Consider the following 21,681-nt stretch of genomic DNA (forward strand, 5'->3'; position numbering starts at 1 on the left):
TTGATATCATTTAATAAAAAAAAAAACTTTAATCCTATAAGAAATATTACTAATTACTTATTCGTAAAATAATCCAAAATTACGAAAACAAACGCGTCTTTATCGGTAAGTAGGTCTACGTTTAAACATTTTTTGAAAGTACTTCTAACCGTAATTTTTCAACCAACTTAATAAATCCGCTTTCATCGAATAACACACTTTAGCTTCAACTTGTCTGCGAATGAAGAATTTGTTTTTGTGATTTATATTCGCGAACCTTAGCTTAAGCATTCGTAGGAATGTTATCCATATGCGAACCGCGACAATCGCAATCAATCTACGAGCCAAGCGTGTACCACTTTCCAAACGGAAGATGATACAGGATATAAAACCAGTCAAACTTCGTAAATTATACTAACAAGTAAGTACCTCCTAACTTATAGTATTCACAATCAAATCTATTCTTATTACATTACTTCCTTAATTAAAAAATGTACGAAGGTACGGACGAATCCATCGTAAAGTCGTATTATAAGAGACAAAAATTGCAATTAGATAAGGAACTGATGAACGTTAGTCTTCCCTTACTCTCTATCACAAAATGTAACATCGGCGATTCGAAAAATTTAACATTAATTAGAGTAAAAAATTCTTATCGAAGTTTACATCGTCCTGTAGAATCAAAACTCGTTTGGGTCGTTAATTGCAGTCTACAAAGAATCGAAAACTAAAACAACAGCTTCGAATGAAAATTCTAATTGACAAAATACAAACTTATAAGAATTTTGTCCTAAGACTGCCTCATTTCAAACTTTGACTTAATCTATCGAATCGAATTAATTACACATTGGCAAATCGAAGAGACAAAATAATTGGGAAAATTGTAGCGCCTATAATTAAGAATACATTACTACACGTACTACTTTGAGTGTACACGCACATATATAATATATATATATATATATATTATATTATATCTATATTATATATAAATTATTATTCTGTATACAGTTGCCTGTAAATTCAATAAATTTACTTATGCGGTGGCCACTTCCATTGATCAGCTGGAGCTTCTTCAATTAAACTTTCCCATGGTTTCCATACTTTCATTCTTTTTACCAATGATAATTCTAATTTGGCTTGCTCGATAACTTCTTCGATGTATTTGACTCCTAATTTTTCAGCTGCTACATCTTTATCTTTGTTCTATAACAAATGATATAATACAAATCAAAATGATAACATATTATAAAGCATTTCATATATATACAGCTGTTTCATTGTTACATTCGCATAGATGTAATAATATGTAACTTTCTATAATTCTCTAATAAAAATAAATAATTTATCATTAAAGTGTAAGAAAAGTAACAAATTACATTTTTTAAAATATCCATTCGTTCTTTGACTATTCGCTCCGTACACTGTCGATAAATATAATTTTCTGGTAAGGTTTTCAATCCGTTTAATATTTTATGATCAATAACATCCAAAATAGCATAAGGATTGTGAATCATTTTCAAACCCGTTAGTGTAAACTGAAAAAAGTACAAATTTGCTTAATTACGTATATATAGGTTTATTTTATTATGCATACATATTCGTGCAAATAAAATCATATATATATATATATATGACATATATACATATGAGATATTGTATACGTAATTAAAGATACTGACGTAACATTTGTAAAGTAAGAAATATTACAAAAGAATACATTCTAAATTTGACTTAAAATTTACCTTCCTAACTGCATCAGCCATTGTCTATATTATAATTTTTATTACGACTAATTATATTTATAAGATCTAACACTGCTTTCGCGTTACAGGTTATGTAGAAACTACAGGTCAAATTCTGAAGATAGAAATTGATAGAGCAGTGGCGCCACGCAGCGGAGATAACTGTCAAGCAAAATGTAACCTAATTTTCCTACATTTAACATAATAGTAAAGAGAGATTTCTAAAATCCAAATAAACTATAAAAATTCGCACTTTCATATTACGTAAAATTAAAATATTAATTTTTTAACGTTTAAGATGGTATACATAATCTGTTTATCTTTCCCTTATTGGATGTTTTGTAATACTTGAATGTTAACAAAATATCAGCGCAAGATAAAAATGATTAGAGTAAAATAACGGATCAGCTAAGAAAGAAGAGGCCTCAAATTTTGGTATGTAAATAATCAGTTATTAAAAATGGTTTAATCTTCAATCAATCAAGTCTTAATATATATGTACGAAATTAGTTTTATATGTCACTAGAGACTAAAGTGGCTTGAATGCAAAGACTGCTTTTAATCATCAATGACCGACAACATTTCATTAATTCAAGATTTTTATTTAAATGTTTAATAAATATATGGTTCTTATCGATTAGATTTTGCGACACGTTCTAGTTCATCCTTCTTTTTTATCGCATACGAATTTGATGATCCTTTTGCAGCATTGATAAGTTCATCAGCTAAACATTCAGCGATTGTTTTTATGTTGCGGAATGCTGCTTCTCTTGCACCAGTGCACAATAACCAAATAGCTTGATTAACACGACGTAATGGAGAAACATCTACAGCTTGTCTCCTTACTGTACCAGCACGACCAATACGGGTTGAGTCTTCTCTTGGTCCCGAATTAATAATGGCTGTGACAAGAACCTACAAAATCATATATATCATAAGAATCTTCATAAAATGCATATTAATATATGAACAAGTAACTACTATGACAAACATATAAGGAAATTGAAGAAGAAGTAAAAATATCAGTGCTATGTACCTGCAAAGGATTATCACCAGTAAGAAGGTGAATAATTTCAAATGCGTGTTTGACAATTCTAACAGCCATTAATTTCTTGCCATTGTTTCTTCCATGCATCATCAAGGAATTTGTTAAGCGCTCTACGATAGGACATTGAGCTTTCCTAAAACGTTTAGCAGCATAACGGCCAGCAGAGTGCGGTAGATATTTAGCATTTTTTTCTTTTACAGCAATGTAATCTTGCAAAGACATATCATTGACTTGTACATCATCACAATTCCAGCGACCAAACAATTTGATTTCTGGTAACTCGGCAGAAAGTGCTACCGGTATAGTGGAGGTAGTAGTTACCACTATATCATCGAAGGATTCTATATCCGGCATTGTGAATCTAAAAGAAGAAAAGATGAGCAATAGTAACTTACATTATATAGAATTGTTAATAACATAAATTCGATGGAGTAAACTAAAAAAATAACTAAATAATAAATTCAATCTAATTCATATCTATTAGTGTCGAAATGTATTTTCAAGATATATAATAATTATTCTGGTCCGCTAATTATGTTCGAAAAAATAAATTTTTTTAATCAAATAATTTAGATTAAGGCTTTGAGATGAATATTAAGAGAATGTTGTAGGAGACAATGAGAAAAACATGTTACCATGTGGTCTAGACTAGTGTTAATTAGTTTATTGAACGATATAAAACAATATTCACGAAATATACAGATGCTTGAAATTTAAAAATATTTTTAACATTTCGTACTAGTAGTATCGTTGTTCACAGATGAATAAAAAAACTTACAATATTGAATATTTAATCCTAAAACTTACGCTCGTGTATTCGTTGAACCAGAGCACAAACAGGAAAGGCCATGAGGTACTCAGCGCCACAGCTTGTGACGATTGCCGGATTTTGACTATTGCTAGTCAACACATTTCCACAAATACAAGATATAAAATTAAAAATATTTCTTACAATATAAATCTCTCTATCGATTTAATTAAAATATTTTTAATAATTATTATAATTATATAAAAATGAAATATAATCTTAAACAAGAATGTCGCAATAAGGGATTTGTTTTGACTCGAATAGTACTCTTAAGTCCGCCACACGACTGTATCGTCAAAACCGACTTAATTAATAGATAAAACAATATTAAGATAAACGTGTTGATAAATATTTAATGCAATAAACATTAATTAGAATTATGCATATAAGGAAAAAACTGAGAAGATTTTTATCTTATAACTAGTTTTCTTTTATTTAACGTTAAGTTTAAATCGAACTACGCGCTCAACAGAGGCACGCGATTGGTCGACGGTCGGCTATCTTTCTCGCAGATTTAGACTGTCTGAGGATTTCGTTGGAAGATTCGTGTTTATTCAAAATCCAGGAATATCGATGAGGAAAACTTGACGTCGTGACGTTTGATCTTTCGACTAATAGTGCGTAAAGTTGTGTTTAATCTTGTAAGTTTGTTTATTAATTATGACCATTTCGATTTGGCTGCCAAGCATTACGATTTTACATCAAAAACTACGATAAATTCGCAATTTTATTATAAGAAATTAAAGTATTAGTTTTTGAAAGTTTAAAATGCTATGCATAATTTGTTTATCTTTCCGTTAATGGACGTTTTGTAATACTTCATTCAAAGATTACTTTCAGTTATCAATGTCTGAAAATATTAAACATGTTAAAATGTTCTAAAAAAGGAAAAAAAGGAGAGACAGAAAGAGCAATAACCTACTTTAAGTGTACTATATACATAAAGTGGCATTTAATGAGAATAAACATTTTGGTAAACATAAGATTTATGTAAATGCTTAACAAATGAATGGTTCTTATCGATTAGATTTTGCGACACGTTCTAGTTCATCCTTCTTTTTTATCGCATACGAATTTGATGATCCTTTTGCAGCATTGATAAGTTCATCAGCTAAACATTCAGCGATTGTTTTTATGTTGCGGAATGCTGCTTCTCTTGCACCAGTGCACAATAACCAAATAGCTTGATTAACACGACGTAATGGAGAAACATCTACAGCTTGTCTCCTTACTGTACCAGCACGACCAATACGGGTTGAGTCTTCTCTTGGTCCCGAATTAATAATGGCTGTGACAAGAACCTACAAAATCATATATATCATAAGAATCTTCATAAAATGCATATTAATATATGAACAAGTAACTACTATGACAAACATATAAGGAAATTGAAGAAGAAGTAAAAATATCAGTGCTATGTACCTGCAAAGGATTATCACCAGTAAGAAGGTGAATAATTTCAAATGCGTGTTTGACAATTCTAACAGCCATTAATTTCTTGCCATTGTTTCTTCCATGCATCATCAAGGAATTTGTTAAGCGCTCTACGATAGGACATTGAGCTTTCCTAAAACGTTTAGCAGCATAACGGCCAGCAGAGTGCGGTAGATATTTAGCATTTTTTTCTTTTACAGCAATGTAATCTTGCAAAGACATATCATTGACTTGTACATCATCACAATTCCAGCGACCAAACAATTTGATTTCTGGTAACTCGGCAGAAAGTGCTACCGGTATAGTGGAGGTAGTAGTTACCACTATATCATCGAAGGATTCTATATCCGGCATTGTGAATCTAAAAGAAGAAAAGATAAGCAATAGTAACTTACAATATATAGAGTTGTTAATAATATAAATTAGATGGAGTAAAGTAAACAATGAAAATTAGTAGCAATATAAATGCAAAGACGAATCGAATATAAAAGAAATATTGTATTTCATTTATTTGTTGTTGGACGCTTAGTCATATTCTTCAAAATAATGAATGCATTTCAGTTGATATCTGTTAATATACAAAAGTCATTCGTAAGATTAAAAAAATTTTTTCAAGAAATATAATAGTTATTCTAGTTGTCTAATTAGGTTCGTAAAAATGAAATTTTTCAATGAAATAATTAAGAATAAAACGTTGATGAATTCTTAAGTGAATTTTGTAGGAGCCAACGAGAAAAACATGTTACCATGTGGTTTTGACCAGTGTTAGATTATTTATTGAACGATATAAAATAATATTCATGAAACATACGGATACTTGAAATTTTTAAATATTTTCAATCTTTCACACACACAGTATCACTTCTTACCGATGAATACAAAAGTTACAATATCGAATATTTAACCTTAAAACTTACATTCACGTCTTCATTAAACGAAAACTCCGACATAAAAAAGCCACGAAATACTAACGCCTCAGCTTGTGACGATCGCCGGATTTTGACTGCTGTCTAGTCAACACATTTCCATAAATACATGATATAAAATTAATAATATTTGTTATATTACAAATCTCTATCGATTTAATTAAAATATTTTTTGATAATGATTATAATTATATAAAAAAAACAATAATTTTAAACAAGAATGTAGCAATAAGAGATTTATTTTGACTCGAATAGTAGTCTTAAGTCCGGCACATGATTGTATCGTCAAAACCGACCTAATTAATATATAAAGACAATATTAAGATAAACATGTTTATAATTATTTAATTCAATAAACATTAATTAGAACGATGAATATAAGGAAAAAACTGAAAAGATTTCTATCCTATAATATGTTTTCATTGATTTAACGTTAAGTGTAGATAGGACTTAAGGAGCGCGCTGAACAGAAGCACGCGATTGGTCGATGATCAGCCATCTTTCTCGTAGTTTAGACCGTGTGAGGATTTCGTCGGAGGATTCGTGTTTATCGAAAATCCGGGGATGTTTGTTAAAAAAACTCGACTTCGTGACCTATGATCTTCCGACTAATAGTGTTTTAAATTGTGTTTAATCTTGTAAGTTTGTTTATTACTATTATGTGTTGTGTGCTTTCGTACGTGTGTGAGATTAATGTTGGAAAAAACGAGTGGAGAGGAATAATATCGGCTATGGTCAATTTGAAAGAGGCAAGATTGACGGATCATTGGCAAGATGGCGCCAATGGTTTATAGTTGATAGATAAATGGAAAAAAATGGACATAGTTCTACCGTTTGACAGTGTATTGGACGTGAGGATAAACAAACGTTATGATCCTTTCGATTTGGCTGCCAAACTTTACGATTAATTCCACATCGAAATCTACGATAAAGGTGAGTAAGCTCTTTTCTATACATTATCGCAAGACTCTATATTATACTTTCTTTACCCTTTTATATATTTTACCTGATGAGAGAACGAGCTGTAGAGAATAAAAAACAAAAGGTTGCTTGGTCTCTTTTGTCTCGACTGGTCAAAAACGTCATTAAAAGGATTTCTCATTCGTTTTGTATTTTATTTGTAAGAATATGTACTATAATGTACATAAGATTGCCGTATTCGCTTAGCTCTATAAACACAGCATTCTCAAGTACCATACATAGGTTGTATTGGATTGTCGATATAAACTTCGTCGAGTGATAAAACATACGCTTTAGGATAAAGTTCTTCTCAAGTGTTTACATACTTTAAGATTTCTACAACGTCGAACGTCATATCGGAATAAAAGAGTTGAAAGAGATCTTCGGTGAAAAGTTTATTCTCGTCAAAAGTGAAATATCACGTTTATTTAGGGAGAAAAGTTTTTTGATCGACGTATAATACATTGATATGCATTCATATATGTGTATAATATACCGGCAAGGCGGCTCTTTAATCGAGGGAAATTAATTACGCGTATCCAGATTGGCAGTTAGCATGTCCATATATGTATGGATATACACGGATATGTTTATATATACATTATGTATACACATACTATATATATAGATGCGGTGGTGTATGTATCGGCGTCGACCGCATTAATACGACCGCAATTGCCGATTTACCCTTTCTCGTTTACCCTACCGCGATGCGATATATTCGTAGGAATAATGTCGCATTCTAGGTACATAATTGTCCATAACCGTATGTTGCAATGAAAAATACATTTCTACTAGATTCGACGGTGCGCGATGGTTCGGTCAGATGATTCGGCTTTACTCGACTCAACTCGACTTTGCTCGTTGAGGTGGCAAATAAATTTTCTTCCTCTCTTCTCTCTATTTCTCTTTCATTCTCTTTCGTGTCCGGGATCGTAAAGCGAATCTTTCGAAGAATGGAGGAAAGAGAAAGAGAGAGAGGGAGATAGAGAGAGAAAGAGAGAAAGAGAAAGAGAATCTCACGCTAGTGAATATCCTCGGATTTTACCGCTTCGTCGGAAATAGTTAATTGGATAAACGTGCTCGTTAAAAACGACATTAAAAAGTCGACGATATTATTCTGTTTATACACGCTCGACTTTCAATCTCTATATATGTATGTAGAATACAAATAAACAAAAAGACAACAGCATGCGCATACACACATGCACATTTTGGAATCTTGTATTTTCATTCGTCTAACATAAAACACAGTCCGTGGTAAAGTTAGAAACGATTAAAGTAGTGTATAACGTGGTAGCCAAGTTTCTAAATCCGGGATAAACGCGATCATAGATTTGCATAATGAATGCGATTTACTCCCTCGTTTACATCGCTCGACTTCGTTCGGAAGACATCAATTCCCCCTTCCCCCTAACTTGCAATACGCAAAGCTAACGGAATGCTTCTATGTCTATACAACATAAATATAATTGATCATTTTGTATTTTTGTGCCCTATTAAAGAAACTTTTATTACGATTTGAACAAAGTGTACACCACATCGTTTTAGTGTCATTTGAAAAATTTGCTTTTTATCATAAATATTGTTTAGGATTTTAAATACAAAATGTACACTGACGTGGTAGGTTTATTTGACGACTTAAAAAGTGAAATTTATATATTAAAAAAAAAAAAAATAAAAAATATAGGAGAAAGAAACTACGAACTTTTAACAGCAAATGTAATCCTCGTATTACAAAGCCAATAGATATGCCGTTAGAAACAACGTGTTCTAAAGCGGACACACAAAGTTGCGTGCTTTGCAACCTAGTTGAAAGATATATATATATATAAATATACATGTACGTGTATATGCGCGAGAAAAGAATAGAGACAGATGTAGTACGATAGATATGAGGTCAAAGAAAAAGAGAAATAAAATCAATTACACTAATTGCTTTGTTCTGTGGCAGAAAAAAAGAAAGTATTTTTCAGGATGCGTGGAGAACAAATGAAATCGCGATAAATAATTACGGAACGAAATATAGGATTCGCGAATCGATAGGATTACGTAATCTCATTTCGTAGAGGGAACTTGAACCCTAATTCGATCGTTTATCTCGTACGAAGGGTAGAGATATCTTCCAGAATCGCAGTCAAATTAAATCAAGATACGAGAAAGATTTGTTCATTTCTTTTTCTTTTCTTTAATTATTTTTTCAGCTTTTTAAATCAATCGAACGAAGCAATTACTTTTCGCTCAATCCATGTTCGATAATTCTTTGATTGTTATTTTTATTTGCGCGAAAGATAATTGATAATAATACACGTAACGAATTGCATGTGTATATATATATGTATGTATACGTTATTCATCTTTATAGAGACGAGTAAAAAATATCTAGCGAGCAATCCGTCGTCGTTGTGTAGTAAAACGTGTTGTAGATAAGATAACGAATACGACGCGTGTCTATATACGAAAATAAAAAAGAAAGAGAAAGAGAGAGAACTTATATGTATACTCGCATTAAAATTTTGTCGGCTGAACGGAAGTTGAGCATAACTTATATATCCCGTTATCAACTTTGTCTTGTTATTCTCTTCCTTGAAATTATTTTCTATCGTTTGCCAGATTATTATTAGTCATTTTCATTTTTCTTTCTTTCAACCTATTTTTCTCTATTTTTTAAATTTATGTTTTTGAAACAAGCAATAATGGACATAGTTTCTTTATTGATTAAATTGTCATGATCGGTAATGCAGTTTCCTAACGGTCGGTAAAAGTTTATCGTTGACTTATCACAATGGTAGATAAACGATAACAGGGCGAAAGAAATGGGCTTAACTAATCATTGAGATATCAATGAATTAATCATCGTTTTTTAATTAAATTCGGATGTTTTTTGTTATCTGTCCAAGTCTATTTTTATTTGTTTGTTTCTTTTCTTTCTATTTTTATTTACAAATAATTATTACTCGTAAAATTTGATTTCACGCTTGTTTACGAGTCGTTCACGAGATACGATCTTCGACAAACATAATTAACGTATGACAATAATCGTGATAAAAAAGAAGAAAAGAAAGGAAAAAGAAAGAAAGAAAAAAGAAAGAAAGAAAGAAAGAAAGAAAGAAAGAAAGAAAGGTGAGGATTGGGTGTCCGGATATGCGGAACAATCCCACAGTAATCCTTGTTATTCGAACGGACCCTTGTCGTCGGTTGGCGAGTGAAAGAGAGAAAGAAAGAGATAGGGGGAGGGGTGGCAGAAGGGTCGAGAAGAAGCGAATAGGGTTGAAAACGTGTTCTCCGTCGTCCAGTATTGAAGTAGAACGAGTGGGGAAGGAAAAGGTTGCAAAGGGATGGTATGAGGGATGGCGGATAGAGGATTGTGGAACGGGAAAGGGGGAAGAAAGGTCGAAAGAGGGGAAGCGTGCGGTATTAGAAATTTACGAGCCGCTGGGCCGTCCGGATTGCTAACTCTCATCTCGAGTTCTACTTTATTACTTTAAGTAAGATCCAACGTAAGGGCAGTAAACTTATGTATGAGCAAGTCGTTAGTGAGGTTTCCCGATGTGGTAGAAAGCTAATCAACGACTGGTGTCTTCAAATTGCTCTCCAAGGAAAAGTATCGATTTCTTTAAAGCGAAGTCATTCGATTTGTCGACTTTTCGAATTCGATAACGATCACGATAACGATAGGGAGATCGAACAACTAATTAATCGGACGAAGGATGTGTCTGGGAATTGAACTTTTAATTTTTTTTTAGCGTTAACCGATAATCTTGTTCGATTGGATGTACATTAATAATGTTTAAATTATTAGCGATTTATTTTGTGTAATATCGCAACGGTATATTGTTGTACGGTACTATAAGGGCTAACCAATTTATTTTGAAGAAAAAAAAAACAAAAAGAAAGAACTTGATTGTAGTAATTGTTCGTTGGGGTAATTTCTTTCTCTTAAAGATTTTGGAGAATGTCGCCGATGAAAGCGGCAAGGGAAAGGAAAAAGAGTAAAAGGAGGAAGGAAGGAAATGGGGGTGGGAAGGAAGAATGCGGAGAAAAGGCGATCGAAACGCGGACAGAGGCTACGGGTCCCTCGGCATTGTCTTCTTCATTACGTAGATATCCCGCGCGAGTATAAATGCAATTAAGTGCGTCGCGTCATCGTTAAAGCGCCGTAATTGCATTCGAGCAAAAGCAATTACGACTTTACTGTCAGCGATGAGTCGGTACGGCCCTCCTACGGACCATTAGCATAAATAGTTTATAAACCAACGTACGACACTTTACGACGTCGCAACATTTCTCTCTCTCTCTCTCTCTCTCTCTCTCTCCCTCTCTCTATCCCTTTTTTCTATATCTACAAATACGAATAAGAAAGAAAAAAGATGATCGATTCTCTTTGAGAATATATCAAGGGAAAAGGAAATTATTCTACGAGCGTTACTCCTACTGTATATTAAAAAAGGATATGGAGTGTATGCTAAGGGAATAATACTTTTCCTTAATTATACGAATCAATGGAGATAGTTACCATTTTATAATATTTTTCAAAAGTGCTGTAAAATATCTCGCAAATACCATTTTTGTATATATATATATATATACAGTTGATATATCTGTCTCTATCTCTCTTATAAAAGAATCTCTTTGCATTCGTAACCCTCTCGTTTTAGTCTTGGTAGCAAATTCAGAAGTGTGTACTCACACGAGTAAGAAAGAGGTTTGTAGGGGGGCTCGACGAGGCAGCTTACGTTATATTTTGCGGCTTCCAGTCTCATATCGTATTATTGTCATGTTTCGTCGACACGAAGGGAGCGAAAGACCACCGAGCGAAGGGTTGCCTATAAGAAAGAGGGGAGGGGGAAAAAAGAAGTAAAGAAAGTCAAAAGATAAATTGGAAAAAAGAGAATCTGCCTTCCATCTGTTTCGTCTTTTGCTACCCTTCGGAATAAAACACACTTCCATTTTGTCTTCTTGAAGAATTCGGAGGAATAAATTAGCCGTGAACGGCGCCCGTTCACGCTCCGTCAAACGCAAAACAGATCGATCGGGCGTCCCTTAAAATACGAGTCGACGACTGCGATCTTAATTCGTTAGAGAAAGAAACTGTTAGATAGATATAGAAAGTCATCTCTTTTTTTCCGAATCGACGAGTAGTTGTTTCCGCTCGTTAACGAATTATTCATTCAAGTATAACCTCTCCAAGGCTAATTACGTGTACTAATTTCTCAATATTACATATATGTGCGGATAAATACATAGAAAGATAAAGACGCCGTATGCACATACACGAACACTACACGAACACTACACGAAGGGCAATTTCACTCATTGTCAGTTAGAGAGAAATCGCGTCGATCACATCTATGTGTTGTTATATGCACAGCGCGACATGTAACGCCTAATTGGCTAATTATCTCTTCCCCTTGAGTTTGTCCGAGTCCGAGGAAGTTAATTATCCAAAGAGAAGGGGGGAACGGGGACCGAGAGAGATCGACCCATTGATTGCGGACGTGAAAACGAGTAAACGAATTAACACTTTGATGCCCGGGACTTTGAGAATTATGAGTATGAGGAGTGTTTTCTTTCCAAGATACCGATCTATTATCATCAAGAAGAGAGTCTTATTTTAGATTCCGGATTAACCTCTGCCTTTCTCCTTTCGCTACGCGCAGCTTTGTTCATTGCACATTTATATTTATTTCTAAATGCAAGTAAATACGTATTTAAAGGAAGGAAGATGGAGGAAGGATAGAACGATTGCGTGTCAAATTCTACACGCAGTAAATCAGAGATATTTATCGTCTAATACGGTGGAAAGCTCTAGCGGGTGGTGAATTTGTCTCTTTTGCAGCGGTATACCGTTTTTTCTTTCTTGAGAAGGGCTCACCCTCGGCGGCGGCGATGGCGGCGCCGGAGGGTGGAAGGGCTACGAAGAGAGAAAGGCGAACTTATTTCCATTAGCCGGAGGGCTGCTAGGGTGTTGGAGAGAAACAGAGAAATTCTCAAACGACAAAGTCACCGTCAGAGCGCGCCACCCTCGCGCTATCTCTGCCCCCCCTCTCTGCCGCCACCTCTGTTACCACCCTCGTCCTTTCTTTCCCTCTTTTCCTCGGCAGCTCCAGTGATTATTTCTCATTTGCTCGTTTTTATCAAGCCCCTTTAGCGGCGCATTATGAAAACCACGTCGTTGAATGAAGGGGAACGCCTTTGTTGCCTTTTCTGAAATAAAGAAGGAATGAACGAGCGAGAGAAAGAAAGGGAAAGGAGGAAGTCAGTCAGAGTCGGATTGTACTTGGGTAGAGGGACGCGTATACAGCTTCCAAATGCTCGTTTAACTTTTCTCGTGTAAAGCTATATTCCTCGTGCAATGAAGCGTCCTTTTTGGTAAGATCCTTTCAGTCGTCTTCTACGCTCCGAACAAACCTCCAACAACCTTAGTTTAAGGACTCGCGTCGCAGACGTTTTTTCTACGAATCTGCGAACAAAGCTGTCTCGTTCGTCGCTTAAGTTCTTCGAATTAACGAATGGCTTGCATGCTGTAAAAACAGCTTTCTCTCTATTATTTTCTTCTTAGCATCGCGTACCACCAAGCAATTCCTCGAAACAGTTGGAAAACATTTCCGATTCTCAAGTATATCGCGAGATTAAGGTAAAAAGAGAATCATATTCCGTTATTTGGTATAGTACAAAGTATGTAGAAGTAAGTAGTTACGAAGGGATGTTGAATGGAAGCGAAAGAAACGCTGGGGAAGGATGAGAGAGTCGAGTAGAATAGTAGCGATAGAAGAGAGTCCAAGGGAACGGAACGGAAGGGAGGGCAGGGCGTCTTTTACCTGACAAGTCCTTTCTTTTGTCCCGAACCTTGAATCCTTCCTTCTTTCTTTTTTTTATTTTTATTTCTTATTTCAAGGCGAACCGCACCCCACTCTTCTCCAGTTTCATCTTCTTCTTCTTATTTTCTCTCTTCGTTCTTTTCTTTTTATTGTATTTCTTCCGTTCTTCTTTCTTTTCTCTCTCATTTTAGCATTTCATTAGCCCTCTCAAAGATCGTTTCCCATCTTCAAAAACCACATTTACGATTATTCCTGAACTCTCCGAAAACTTTATAATTTATTCGAATTTCTCTCTTCCTTTTCATTTTTTGTTTTTTTATTTTTATTTTTTTTTTTTTTCATTCTCACACTCAACTTCATTCTTCCCTCCGGTCTTCCTCTTCCTACTGCTTTTTTTCTTGATCTTTTCTCGTTTAGATTGTATCGTCGTATATTGGCGTGCGCGCGTGCGTGTGCGTGTACAATTCCTAATTTCATTTATAAACATATTTCTTTGTCATTTTTCCACGCTTCGCATGATTTTTCTTCGCGTAACATTGAATTTATTCTCAATAAAAATATGAAGCGAGAAGAAAAAAACGAAATAGCGAGATTTATCTCTCTTGGTGCGTTTTAACTAACATACAGCGTGGTAAAGGTTCTTCCTCCCTTTGGACTTTTATATCAATTTTATCGGTTGAAAATCTCGGTTCTAATCGGCCATCTAACGTCGTCGCGATCTCTCTCCTTCTCGAAGACTCGGCAGTATCCGTTCCAGTGCGAGGGCCCACCCAGCTGGTATGCCGTTACGTACTTTCAGACGAGATCTCTGGCAAATGAGCCAGAAGGAGCCTGTATACGGATACTCGTGGCATGCCGGCTTTAATCGGTCCCTAGAAAAACTTTGGAATTCCACGCGCGAACGACAAGATTCCCAAGCTGAGCTTTTCCCTCTCTCTCTATCTTACTATCTTACTCTCTTACTCTCTTTCTCTTCTTCTTGTTCTTCTTGTTCTTCTTGTTCTCGCGACGATGCCTCCTTTTTCAATTATCTGGAATCTTGAAGATCCGTCGAGCGGTTTCGAATCGTTTCGCGTAAATCAAATCGCCGTGTCTTTCCTTCTTATCCAATTGCTTCAACATTTCTCGCATTTATCTCATTTGCTCTATACAACGTCGACCGTACGAGTCTATAAATATGTCTATGTAGGATCATTTTTCGGTGTTATAAAAAAGGTTACAAGTAGGTTGGATAGATCTTGTCACAGAGTACATAATCGAAATCGTTATTTATATACCTACATACCCACGCACGTGTATAAACGTACCTATATACAATAGATCAAAATAAAAAGAAGTAAATGAAAGAATGATATTGTTGCAAAATAGAAAGAAAGATCGTTTCTCTCTATCTTTTGAAATACTCTATTAGCCTTGTCAACTTGTCAAGAGTTAAGAAAATAATCCCATATATTTGGAGCACACATGTATATATTCTTATTTTCTTTCTCTCATCTCGCTAATCGTTAGTCGACATTTTTGGCGAGTAGGAGAGAGTGAGATAGAGGGTCGAGAAGACGTTCTCAAGCGTGTCATTTGATATGCGGCCCCTTGTCCCGTCACATTAGGGTGACAAATATCTATTTCGAGGATCGTATCTACTAAACAACTCGTATACGTCGAATTCGCTTCCATACTTTCACCCTCGGCTTCCTTCGAAGCTTCGGTCTTCCATGGAAACCCCCAACGGAGTTACGTGCGAGATGCGTCCTAAGATTGGAGCGTAGAAGAGAGAGAGATAGAGAGATAAAAAGAGAGAGTGAGAGAGAACATAAAAGCGGAGCCGGCGTCTCTCCGTTCCTTTCTTCCCTCCTTTCTTCCCTCCTTTTTCTTCTCCTTAGCTCCAGCACTCTTCGTTGAGGGGGATGAAGAGGACTCGGTGCGGGGTGTTTCCTAGCAACCCACAAAACTGCTCGAGGGTAGTCGGCCAGTGACGTAACCGCAAATCTCGGCACCCTACCTTTTTTATTCTCTCTCTTTCTCTCTTGGTTAGTATACATATATGAGAAAACTCGAGTAAGCAAGAGAGAGAGAGAGAGAGAGAGCTTCCAGTATACCACGGTTTTACATCTTATCTGATCCGATTTATGTTTTGCTAGGACGCTTCAGAGTTAAGCGGGATACACATGACCACTTGTAAAGACCCGTCGGATAATCGTAGAATGTACGATTTTGAAGAAAAGCAATGTCAAGAAAAAAGAATTGGTTTTAATATCATCCTTCGTAAGGCGTGCATCCGTAATGTACTTTTATATGCAGGATCGTTTACGAATACAATGAAAAGGTTCGTGGAATAGGATGTTTACAGCTTAAGACTTGGATGATCCTTTTTTTCTAGGGTCGCTACTGCGATTAGATATAGTCAACAAAGAGAGAAGGGCCTTACGGGTAGTCTTCCCTTTATATGTATTCTATTCATAATAAAAAACTATTCTAAGGCAGTAGTTTTTAGCATCCTCTTTTGGGAACAACGAATTTCTATATATTAATTCTGTTTTGTGTCAGAGCGGTTAAGAGGGTTCCGATATTTTTTGAAAGACGAGATAACACACCTTTCTCTCTGTGATACATATCCAATACGATATGTGCACGAGTATTTATATTTACGTCACTGTAAAAAGGAACCAATCCTAGTGTAAAGAAGAAACGTGTTTTACAAAATTACATTCTAGTCTCGATTGTCCGTTGAACTTTGATTTATCCGCTGGTTAATAAAGGGTCCTACTGTATCCATATAAATACGTTGCTTAAATCTTCGTTAAAAGTTTCTTGATTCTGGAATGTATGGGATAAAGGTTTGAATGATTTTTCATAAGCGAATAAGTTGTAAATCTGCTTTTACGAGGGAATATCAATGAATCGAGAACGATTTTCCTTTAGTAACTTTATTCGATCGAGAAAAATTAATTATCCTTTTCTTTCTCTTTATCTTGCGTACCGTTTGTACCTACATCTTTCACGAGAAACGTAATATATTATTAGAGAACACGCGACGACTGTATTTCCTCGATTTAATGCTCTCGGTAACGCAACGGTACGCTTCGTCGAAGGAAAAACTTTGGCCTACTCAATGCAAATCGCATTAAGATCTGATCTCCACGCTTAATACTCCGCCTTGCTTTACTTGGCTTTAACCTATGTTATACGTACAACCTACTCTTACCTGTGCACCTCTCTCGGGTGCACACTTTGCTTTTTCTATCAAGAATTACCTTCAAAATTTTTATAGCGACAATTTTTTACTCTCTCCCTCCCTCTCTCTCTCTCTCTCTTGAAATGCTAAGGAAGAGATTCGCCAAGGATCGCTTTTGATATCGTCGTCATTTTCATGAAGAAAATCGAACGTATATATATATATATATATATATATATACATAGAGAAGGTCGTTAAGGTAAATTCCCTACTTTATCGACAATATGAACATTCTCACGGAACGTAAGGAGATTGTCGCTAGAATTTTACACGATATTCCCTCATAATGAAAATCATGATGAAATTGGGATAAACGATTTCTATCGTTAAAGCGTAATCCAACTACGTTTTATCCAACTTAATCAATGATGAATATCGAAATGGTTCAGGCTCAAGAAAGCATTTTTGAAAGGGCGTGTACATCTCAAAAAACATCCCCCTCTACATTATTTTCTTCTTTTTTTTACACAGTCAAAACCCTCCTTCTCTTTAGCCTAACATACGATAATAATACGTTATGCGCATGGAGTACAGAGAAGATGGTAAGTACATACAACCGCCTAAGAGTAACGGCTATATTGAATTTCTGTCTGCGTAACAACCCCGGCAGGCTTTTAGTGGAGAGCTGAGGAGAAGGGTGAAGGATGGAAAGGAAGGGTGAGAGGAGGGTGAGGAGGGTCGACTTCATTTCCGAGATCCTCGCGGTGGGTATATACCGTAATACCGAGAGAACGAACGAACGAACGAACGAGTGAACGAACCAACGAACGAACCAACGAACGAACGAACGAACCAACGAACGAGTGAGAAAGAGAGAGAGAGAGAGAGAGAGAGAGAGAGAGACAGCCGAGATTCAAGAACGCGTGTATGTGTGCGACGAAGCTGTAGACTGAGAAAGAGAGAGGTTGGGTCGAAGAGGAAGAGAGGTTGAGACTCGTTCCGTAGTAGGTAGTCATCGGCGGAAGCATCAACGATCCAAGTTCTACGCCAATGTTCGAAAACCGAGAGCACCAGCTTTCGAGCTTTGACTTTATGGTAAATTATTTAGGAACGGTAAGAGAGACTCGAGAGAAGTGTCGTAAGTTAATCCGATTAAAAAGTGAGAATTGACGTTTTTAAGGAAAACTTTAGCAAGCATCCGCATCATCGTCGTCGTCGTCGTCGTTGTTGATGGTATATTTTTTTACTTCTTTTCTTTTTCCCTTTCTCCTTTTTTTCTCTCTTTCTCTCTTGAATTTCAAACTGGCAGCCAGCAAGGACTCGCGTTCTTCATCACCGAGCTCGAATCAATTCCTCGATCATAGGTGTGTTGATTTCCACTCGAGGGGAAACTAAAAACGTGCCTAGTAGTAGATGATAGATAGAGAAAAAAGAAAATGAAAAGAAAGGATACTCAAGGAGAAGGATAAGAGTACGGATTTATTTGGGAAGGCAGGGTACGCGAATCGCTTGACTCGGCATTGCAAGGAAGGGTGGAGAAAGGCGAACAGCTAGAAGAGGGGGTCCGTACCGGTGCAGGCTTTTGGTTTGACGGTGGTAGTGATACAAGAGGGTTACTCACTTTCCTCGCACCACTCCTACGCTTCTGAACTCTCCAAACCTCTGAGCTGACTGAGATGAGGCTGCTTTCTTCTCTCTCTATCTCGTACACCATGCACACACATATATACATATATATACACTTAAAGCTTGCCTGTCTCCCCTTTATCTCTCTCTCTCTCTCTCTCTTGTCTTGGCCTGGTTGCCTGACTGCTTGCTTGGTTACTTGGCTCTGGCGTGTAATACGTGCAGATATAGCGACCCGCCTCTCACGCTAATCGTAGTAATTAAGTCTAAGCTAGGAGACTACAGGCAAGCCGATCTGTCCTGAATACCCCTCTCCAAGTTGCCCGTGATCAAATGTATGTGCCGACGATGAAGTGATTTACATTGAAATCGCTCCATTGAAGTAGCCTCCGTGAACAGGGCAGCAGCACTTTCAAGAATTTGTCACTTGTACCGATCGACGATGGGCTTTCCTTCCTTCCTTCCTTCCTTCCTTCTTTCCTTCCTCCCTGTAGATATAGAAAGGAAACAGGAAGAAAAAGAGAGAACTTTATACCGAGTTTGCACGTTTATTGAGAATACCGCTACAAACTCGCGCTACTTTTATGCTTCGTCGAATACGAAAATAGTTTGGTTCCGTTCACCAACTTGTCTTTTCAAATAGTTTTCACCCCGTTTTTATTCGATTTCTCGTTTAAAGTAGAAGTAACCATGTATATATGTATGTATGCGTGTACTTACAATATATATCTACATTTGGTTGGAAATCGTTTATAAATTATGTATTACTTTTCCCATTGGCTGAATGAAGAGGAATGTTATTCATTTTAGAAAAGATGTTATATAATTTTAAAAGTTTTACAAATGATTTTAGTAATACGAACAACAGAACGAAGTTAAATTACTAATTACCATAAAGATTAAACTTATTGTATCGACCGGTAGTACCTACCGAACGCCATTGTCCTGTCTTCTACTATTTATTATTAGAAAGAGATATGAAGAATCATCAATTAGAAATTTACTTAAACGATTTAATCTTATCGTGGAAACTGAAATCAGAATAGAGAGAGGCGAACGTGCATTAATAAGGAGAAAGAAATGAATAACCATTGGCATGATTAGATTGTAGATTGACGGATATATGTTGATGGTAACGAGAGCGAATTATATAAGTGAATATCGATGGGGCTTGTATACGTATAGCTCGTATAGCTGGGATACTTAAATAACTCGTAACTCTGTAATCACGTAGAATCCGTGTAACGGCCGAGTCGAAGGTAGTAGTTATCGCAGTGGCGTTAAATCTCCTCCTCCTCCACCTCCACCTCCCCATCCTCATCCTTCTTTTCTTCCTCTTTCTCGTCCTCCTCGTCTATGCGATGTTGCTAATGATACATCATCGAGAAATCTACGAGACATCGTGCTCTCGGTATAATTAACATCAATGCACCGTCTACTTTTCTTTGAAAGCGATATGATATATTTTATTAATAATAATAATATACTTATGTATATATATATATGTTCTCGCGATATCAGACCTATTCGAAAAACTTGACACTGCGATCGTTTAGCTTTCGTCAAGCTTATAATAAAATCATCGATTTCAAGCTATCGTGATGATAGATAAATTGAGATAGTAAACCATTTTGATCTTTACTTTTATCGACTTTATATCTCGTAATATAACGTTCATTTTCTCTTTTTGGAAGTTTTCTTTTTTATCGTTGTTTTAGGACATGTTTCGTCGTACTGTAAAAACATTTATTAGGTCGCCGTGTTTTAAAAAGAATGGTACGTTAGCTTATTTGAAACGAGATTACATTATTGGCTCGTTAATCTTGTAGTAGCCATGCAATTAATATTCGTTAACACGTTAACCCGATAATTAAGAGCTAATCGCCCAAGCGTCGGCGTGTTTCCAACACGTGCACTTTAATGCGATCATATTAGTAGAAGACTATCTTTTTCTTAATTCTACACGTTTTATTAACTTTCTCTATATTAAATATAAAAGACTAAGTAAAAGCAACCACCCAACTTTTGGGACGACCTAAAATATTGTAAGTAATAGAGATTAAGCTCTGATATACCCTTTAATAATTAAATACAAATATTCGTTCGCAAAAAATAGTCCATTATGCATTTTTCATTATTGTTCTTTTTATTCCACACCAATATTATTTCCATGTCTTTTGCATTGGACAATATGCGTATTTAAACTTTAGATCAGAAAGATATATATTTTTGAAAGATTTAAGAGAAGATATAGGAAAATTGAATCTGTGTGCCAATATTTTTGTTCGCCACTGTAAATATATCATATCAGGATGAGAGAAGAAGGGTAAAGTTAAGCTGACGGATAATCATTGTTCACAATAGGGATACATTTTTCGATCGGTAGTTCAAAAAGAAGTTAAATGAACAAGTGCAGGGAGTTATTTAAAGAAGAAGAGAACGAGAGGGAGAGAGAGTCTTCGACGACAACAAAGAGAACTGGTCGAACGTTTTCGTGTTTTTCTTATTTTTTTTTCTCCTTCTATTTTTCTTTATTTATCGCTTACGAACGAACGTGTGGTCATTCCTTTACGATTCTTACTGCCATGACTCTTTTCTTGGCCAAAATACCCTTGTCTCGGTCCATTATTTTTACATTTCTTAATTTTTCATTATATACAGGAAAGAAAATTAAAATTATTACAAAAAAATTTGAAACAATAAATTGTTTACCATCTGGCGCAAATAAAGGAAGATTTATTACTTGAATTACAGTTGAAGAATAATACTTTTTTATATACCTATTCAAAAATAAAATGTTAATGTAATGTATTTTATTATATATTTTTTTAACTTTTCAACTGCAACTGCAAATGCAACTGGAACTGCAACTGCAACTGGAACTGCAACTGCAACTGCATTTTTTTTATTATATATTTTTTTTTACTTTTTAACTGCAAATGGAACTGCAATTGCAACTATCTTCTAATGTATATTTTCATATTGAATGATTATAATATTATATTTATATTTCATATAATCAAATAATATATACATAATTATATTATTGCAACTTTGATGTAATTATTAGTTTTTTTGTTTATTTGTTTATTCAAAAATTGACGAAAATTACCCATTGATACATAACCAGAATAAATATTGAAAGATAAAGATAATATAAAT

At 35.4% G+C, this 21,681-nt stretch overlaps 4 protein-coding genes across 5 annotated transcripts in view; 1 reads left to right on the top strand and 3 right to left on the bottom strand.

Annotated features, from left to right (window-relative positions):
* Window positions 1–850: 850 nt before the first annotated feature.
* Window positions 851–1,856, bottom strand: LOC106784374 (NADH dehydrogenase [ubiquinone] 1 alpha subcomplex subunit 5). The gene is made up of 3 exons (XM_014743822.1): window positions 1,725–1,856; window positions 1,359–1,517; window positions 851–1,185 (listed from the first exon to the last, which is right to left on the bottom strand). Exons 1-3 carry the CDS (start codon window positions 1,743–1,745, stop codon window positions 1,012–1,014), a joined length of 354 nt encoding a protein of 117 aa, XP_014599308.1. The 5' UTR covers window positions 1,746–1,856; the 3' UTR covers window positions 851–1,011.
* A 449-nt stretch (window positions 1,857–2,305) lies between these two features.
* On the bottom strand, window positions 2,306–3,683 carry LOC106784372 (40S ribosomal protein S5). The gene is made up of 3 exons (XM_014743821.1): window positions 3,580–3,683; window positions 2,761–3,133; window positions 2,306–2,639 (listed from the first exon to the last, which is right to left on the bottom strand). Exons 2-3 carry the CDS (start codon window positions 3,124–3,126, stop codon window positions 2,355–2,357), a joined length of 651 nt encoding a protein of 216 aa, XP_014599307.1. The 5' UTR covers window positions 3,127–3,133; window positions 3,580–3,683; the 3' UTR covers window positions 2,306–2,354.
* Window positions 3,684–4,508: 825 nt separating this feature from the next.
* Window positions 4,509–6,312, bottom strand: LOC106784376 (40S ribosomal protein S5). The gene is made up of 3 exons (XM_014743831.1): window positions 5,932–6,312; window positions 5,003–5,375; window positions 4,509–4,881 (listed from the first exon to the last, which is right to left on the bottom strand). The coding sequence occupies exons 2-3, from the start codon at window positions 5,366–5,368 to the stop codon at window positions 4,597–4,599; spliced, it is 651 nt and encodes a 216-aa protein (XP_014599317.1). The 5' UTR covers window positions 5,369–5,375; window positions 5,932–6,312; the 3' UTR covers window positions 4,509–4,596.
* A 98-nt stretch (window positions 6,313–6,410) lies between these two features.
* Window positions 6,411–21,681, top strand: part of LOC106784375 (zinc finger protein 608-like) — a 140,878-nt gene continuing 125,607 nt past the window's right edge. For both annotated transcript variants that reach the window (XM_014743825.1, XM_014743824.1), the window contains exon 1: window positions 6,411–6,873. The gene's annotated coding sequence lies outside the window, so the exon portion shown is untranslated. The remainder of the gene's footprint in view (window positions 6,874–21,681) is intronic.

Source organism: Polistes canadensis, unplaced genomic scaffold (assembly GCF_001313835.1).
Source record: "Polistes canadensis isolate GaletaPanama2010 unplaced genomic scaffold, ASM131383v1 scaffold_34, whole genome shotgun sequence".
Classification (NCBI taxonomy): domain Eukaryota; kingdom Metazoa; phylum Arthropoda; class Insecta; order Hymenoptera; family Vespidae; genus Polistes; species Polistes canadensis.

What these genes read in the sequence shown, in the direction of transcription:
- LOC106784374 (XM_014743822.1), bottom strand. Translation starts at nt 1,745, where the DNA reads ATGGCTGATGCAGTTAGGAAG. An exon ending in TGGCTGATGCAGTTAGGAAG is followed by an intron (nt 1,518 to 1,724) that starts GTAAATTTTAAG and finishes TACTTTTTTCAG; the next exon opens with TTTACACTAACGGGTTTGAA. An exon ending in GAATGGATATTTTAAAAAAT is followed by an intron (nt 1,186 to 1,358) that starts GTAATTTGTTAC and finishes CATTTGTTATAG; the next exon opens with AACAAAGATAAAGATGTAGC.
- LOC106784372 (XM_014743821.1), bottom strand. Translation starts at nt 3,126, where the DNA reads ATGCCGGATATAGAATCCTTCGATGATATAGTGGTAACTACTACCTCC. An exon ending in CTGGTGATAATCCTTTGCAG is followed by an intron (nt 2,640 to 2,760) that starts GTACATAGCACT and finishes ATGATTTTGTAG; the next exon opens with GTTCTTGTCACAGCCATTAT.
- LOC106784376 (XM_014743831.1), bottom strand. Translation starts at nt 5,368, where the DNA reads ATGCCGGATATAGAATCCTTCGATGATATAGTGGTAACTACTACCTCC. An exon ending in CTGGTGATAATCCTTTGCAG is followed by an intron (nt 4,882 to 5,002) that starts GTACATAGCACT and finishes ATGATTTTGTAG; the next exon opens with GTTCTTGTCACAGCCATTAT.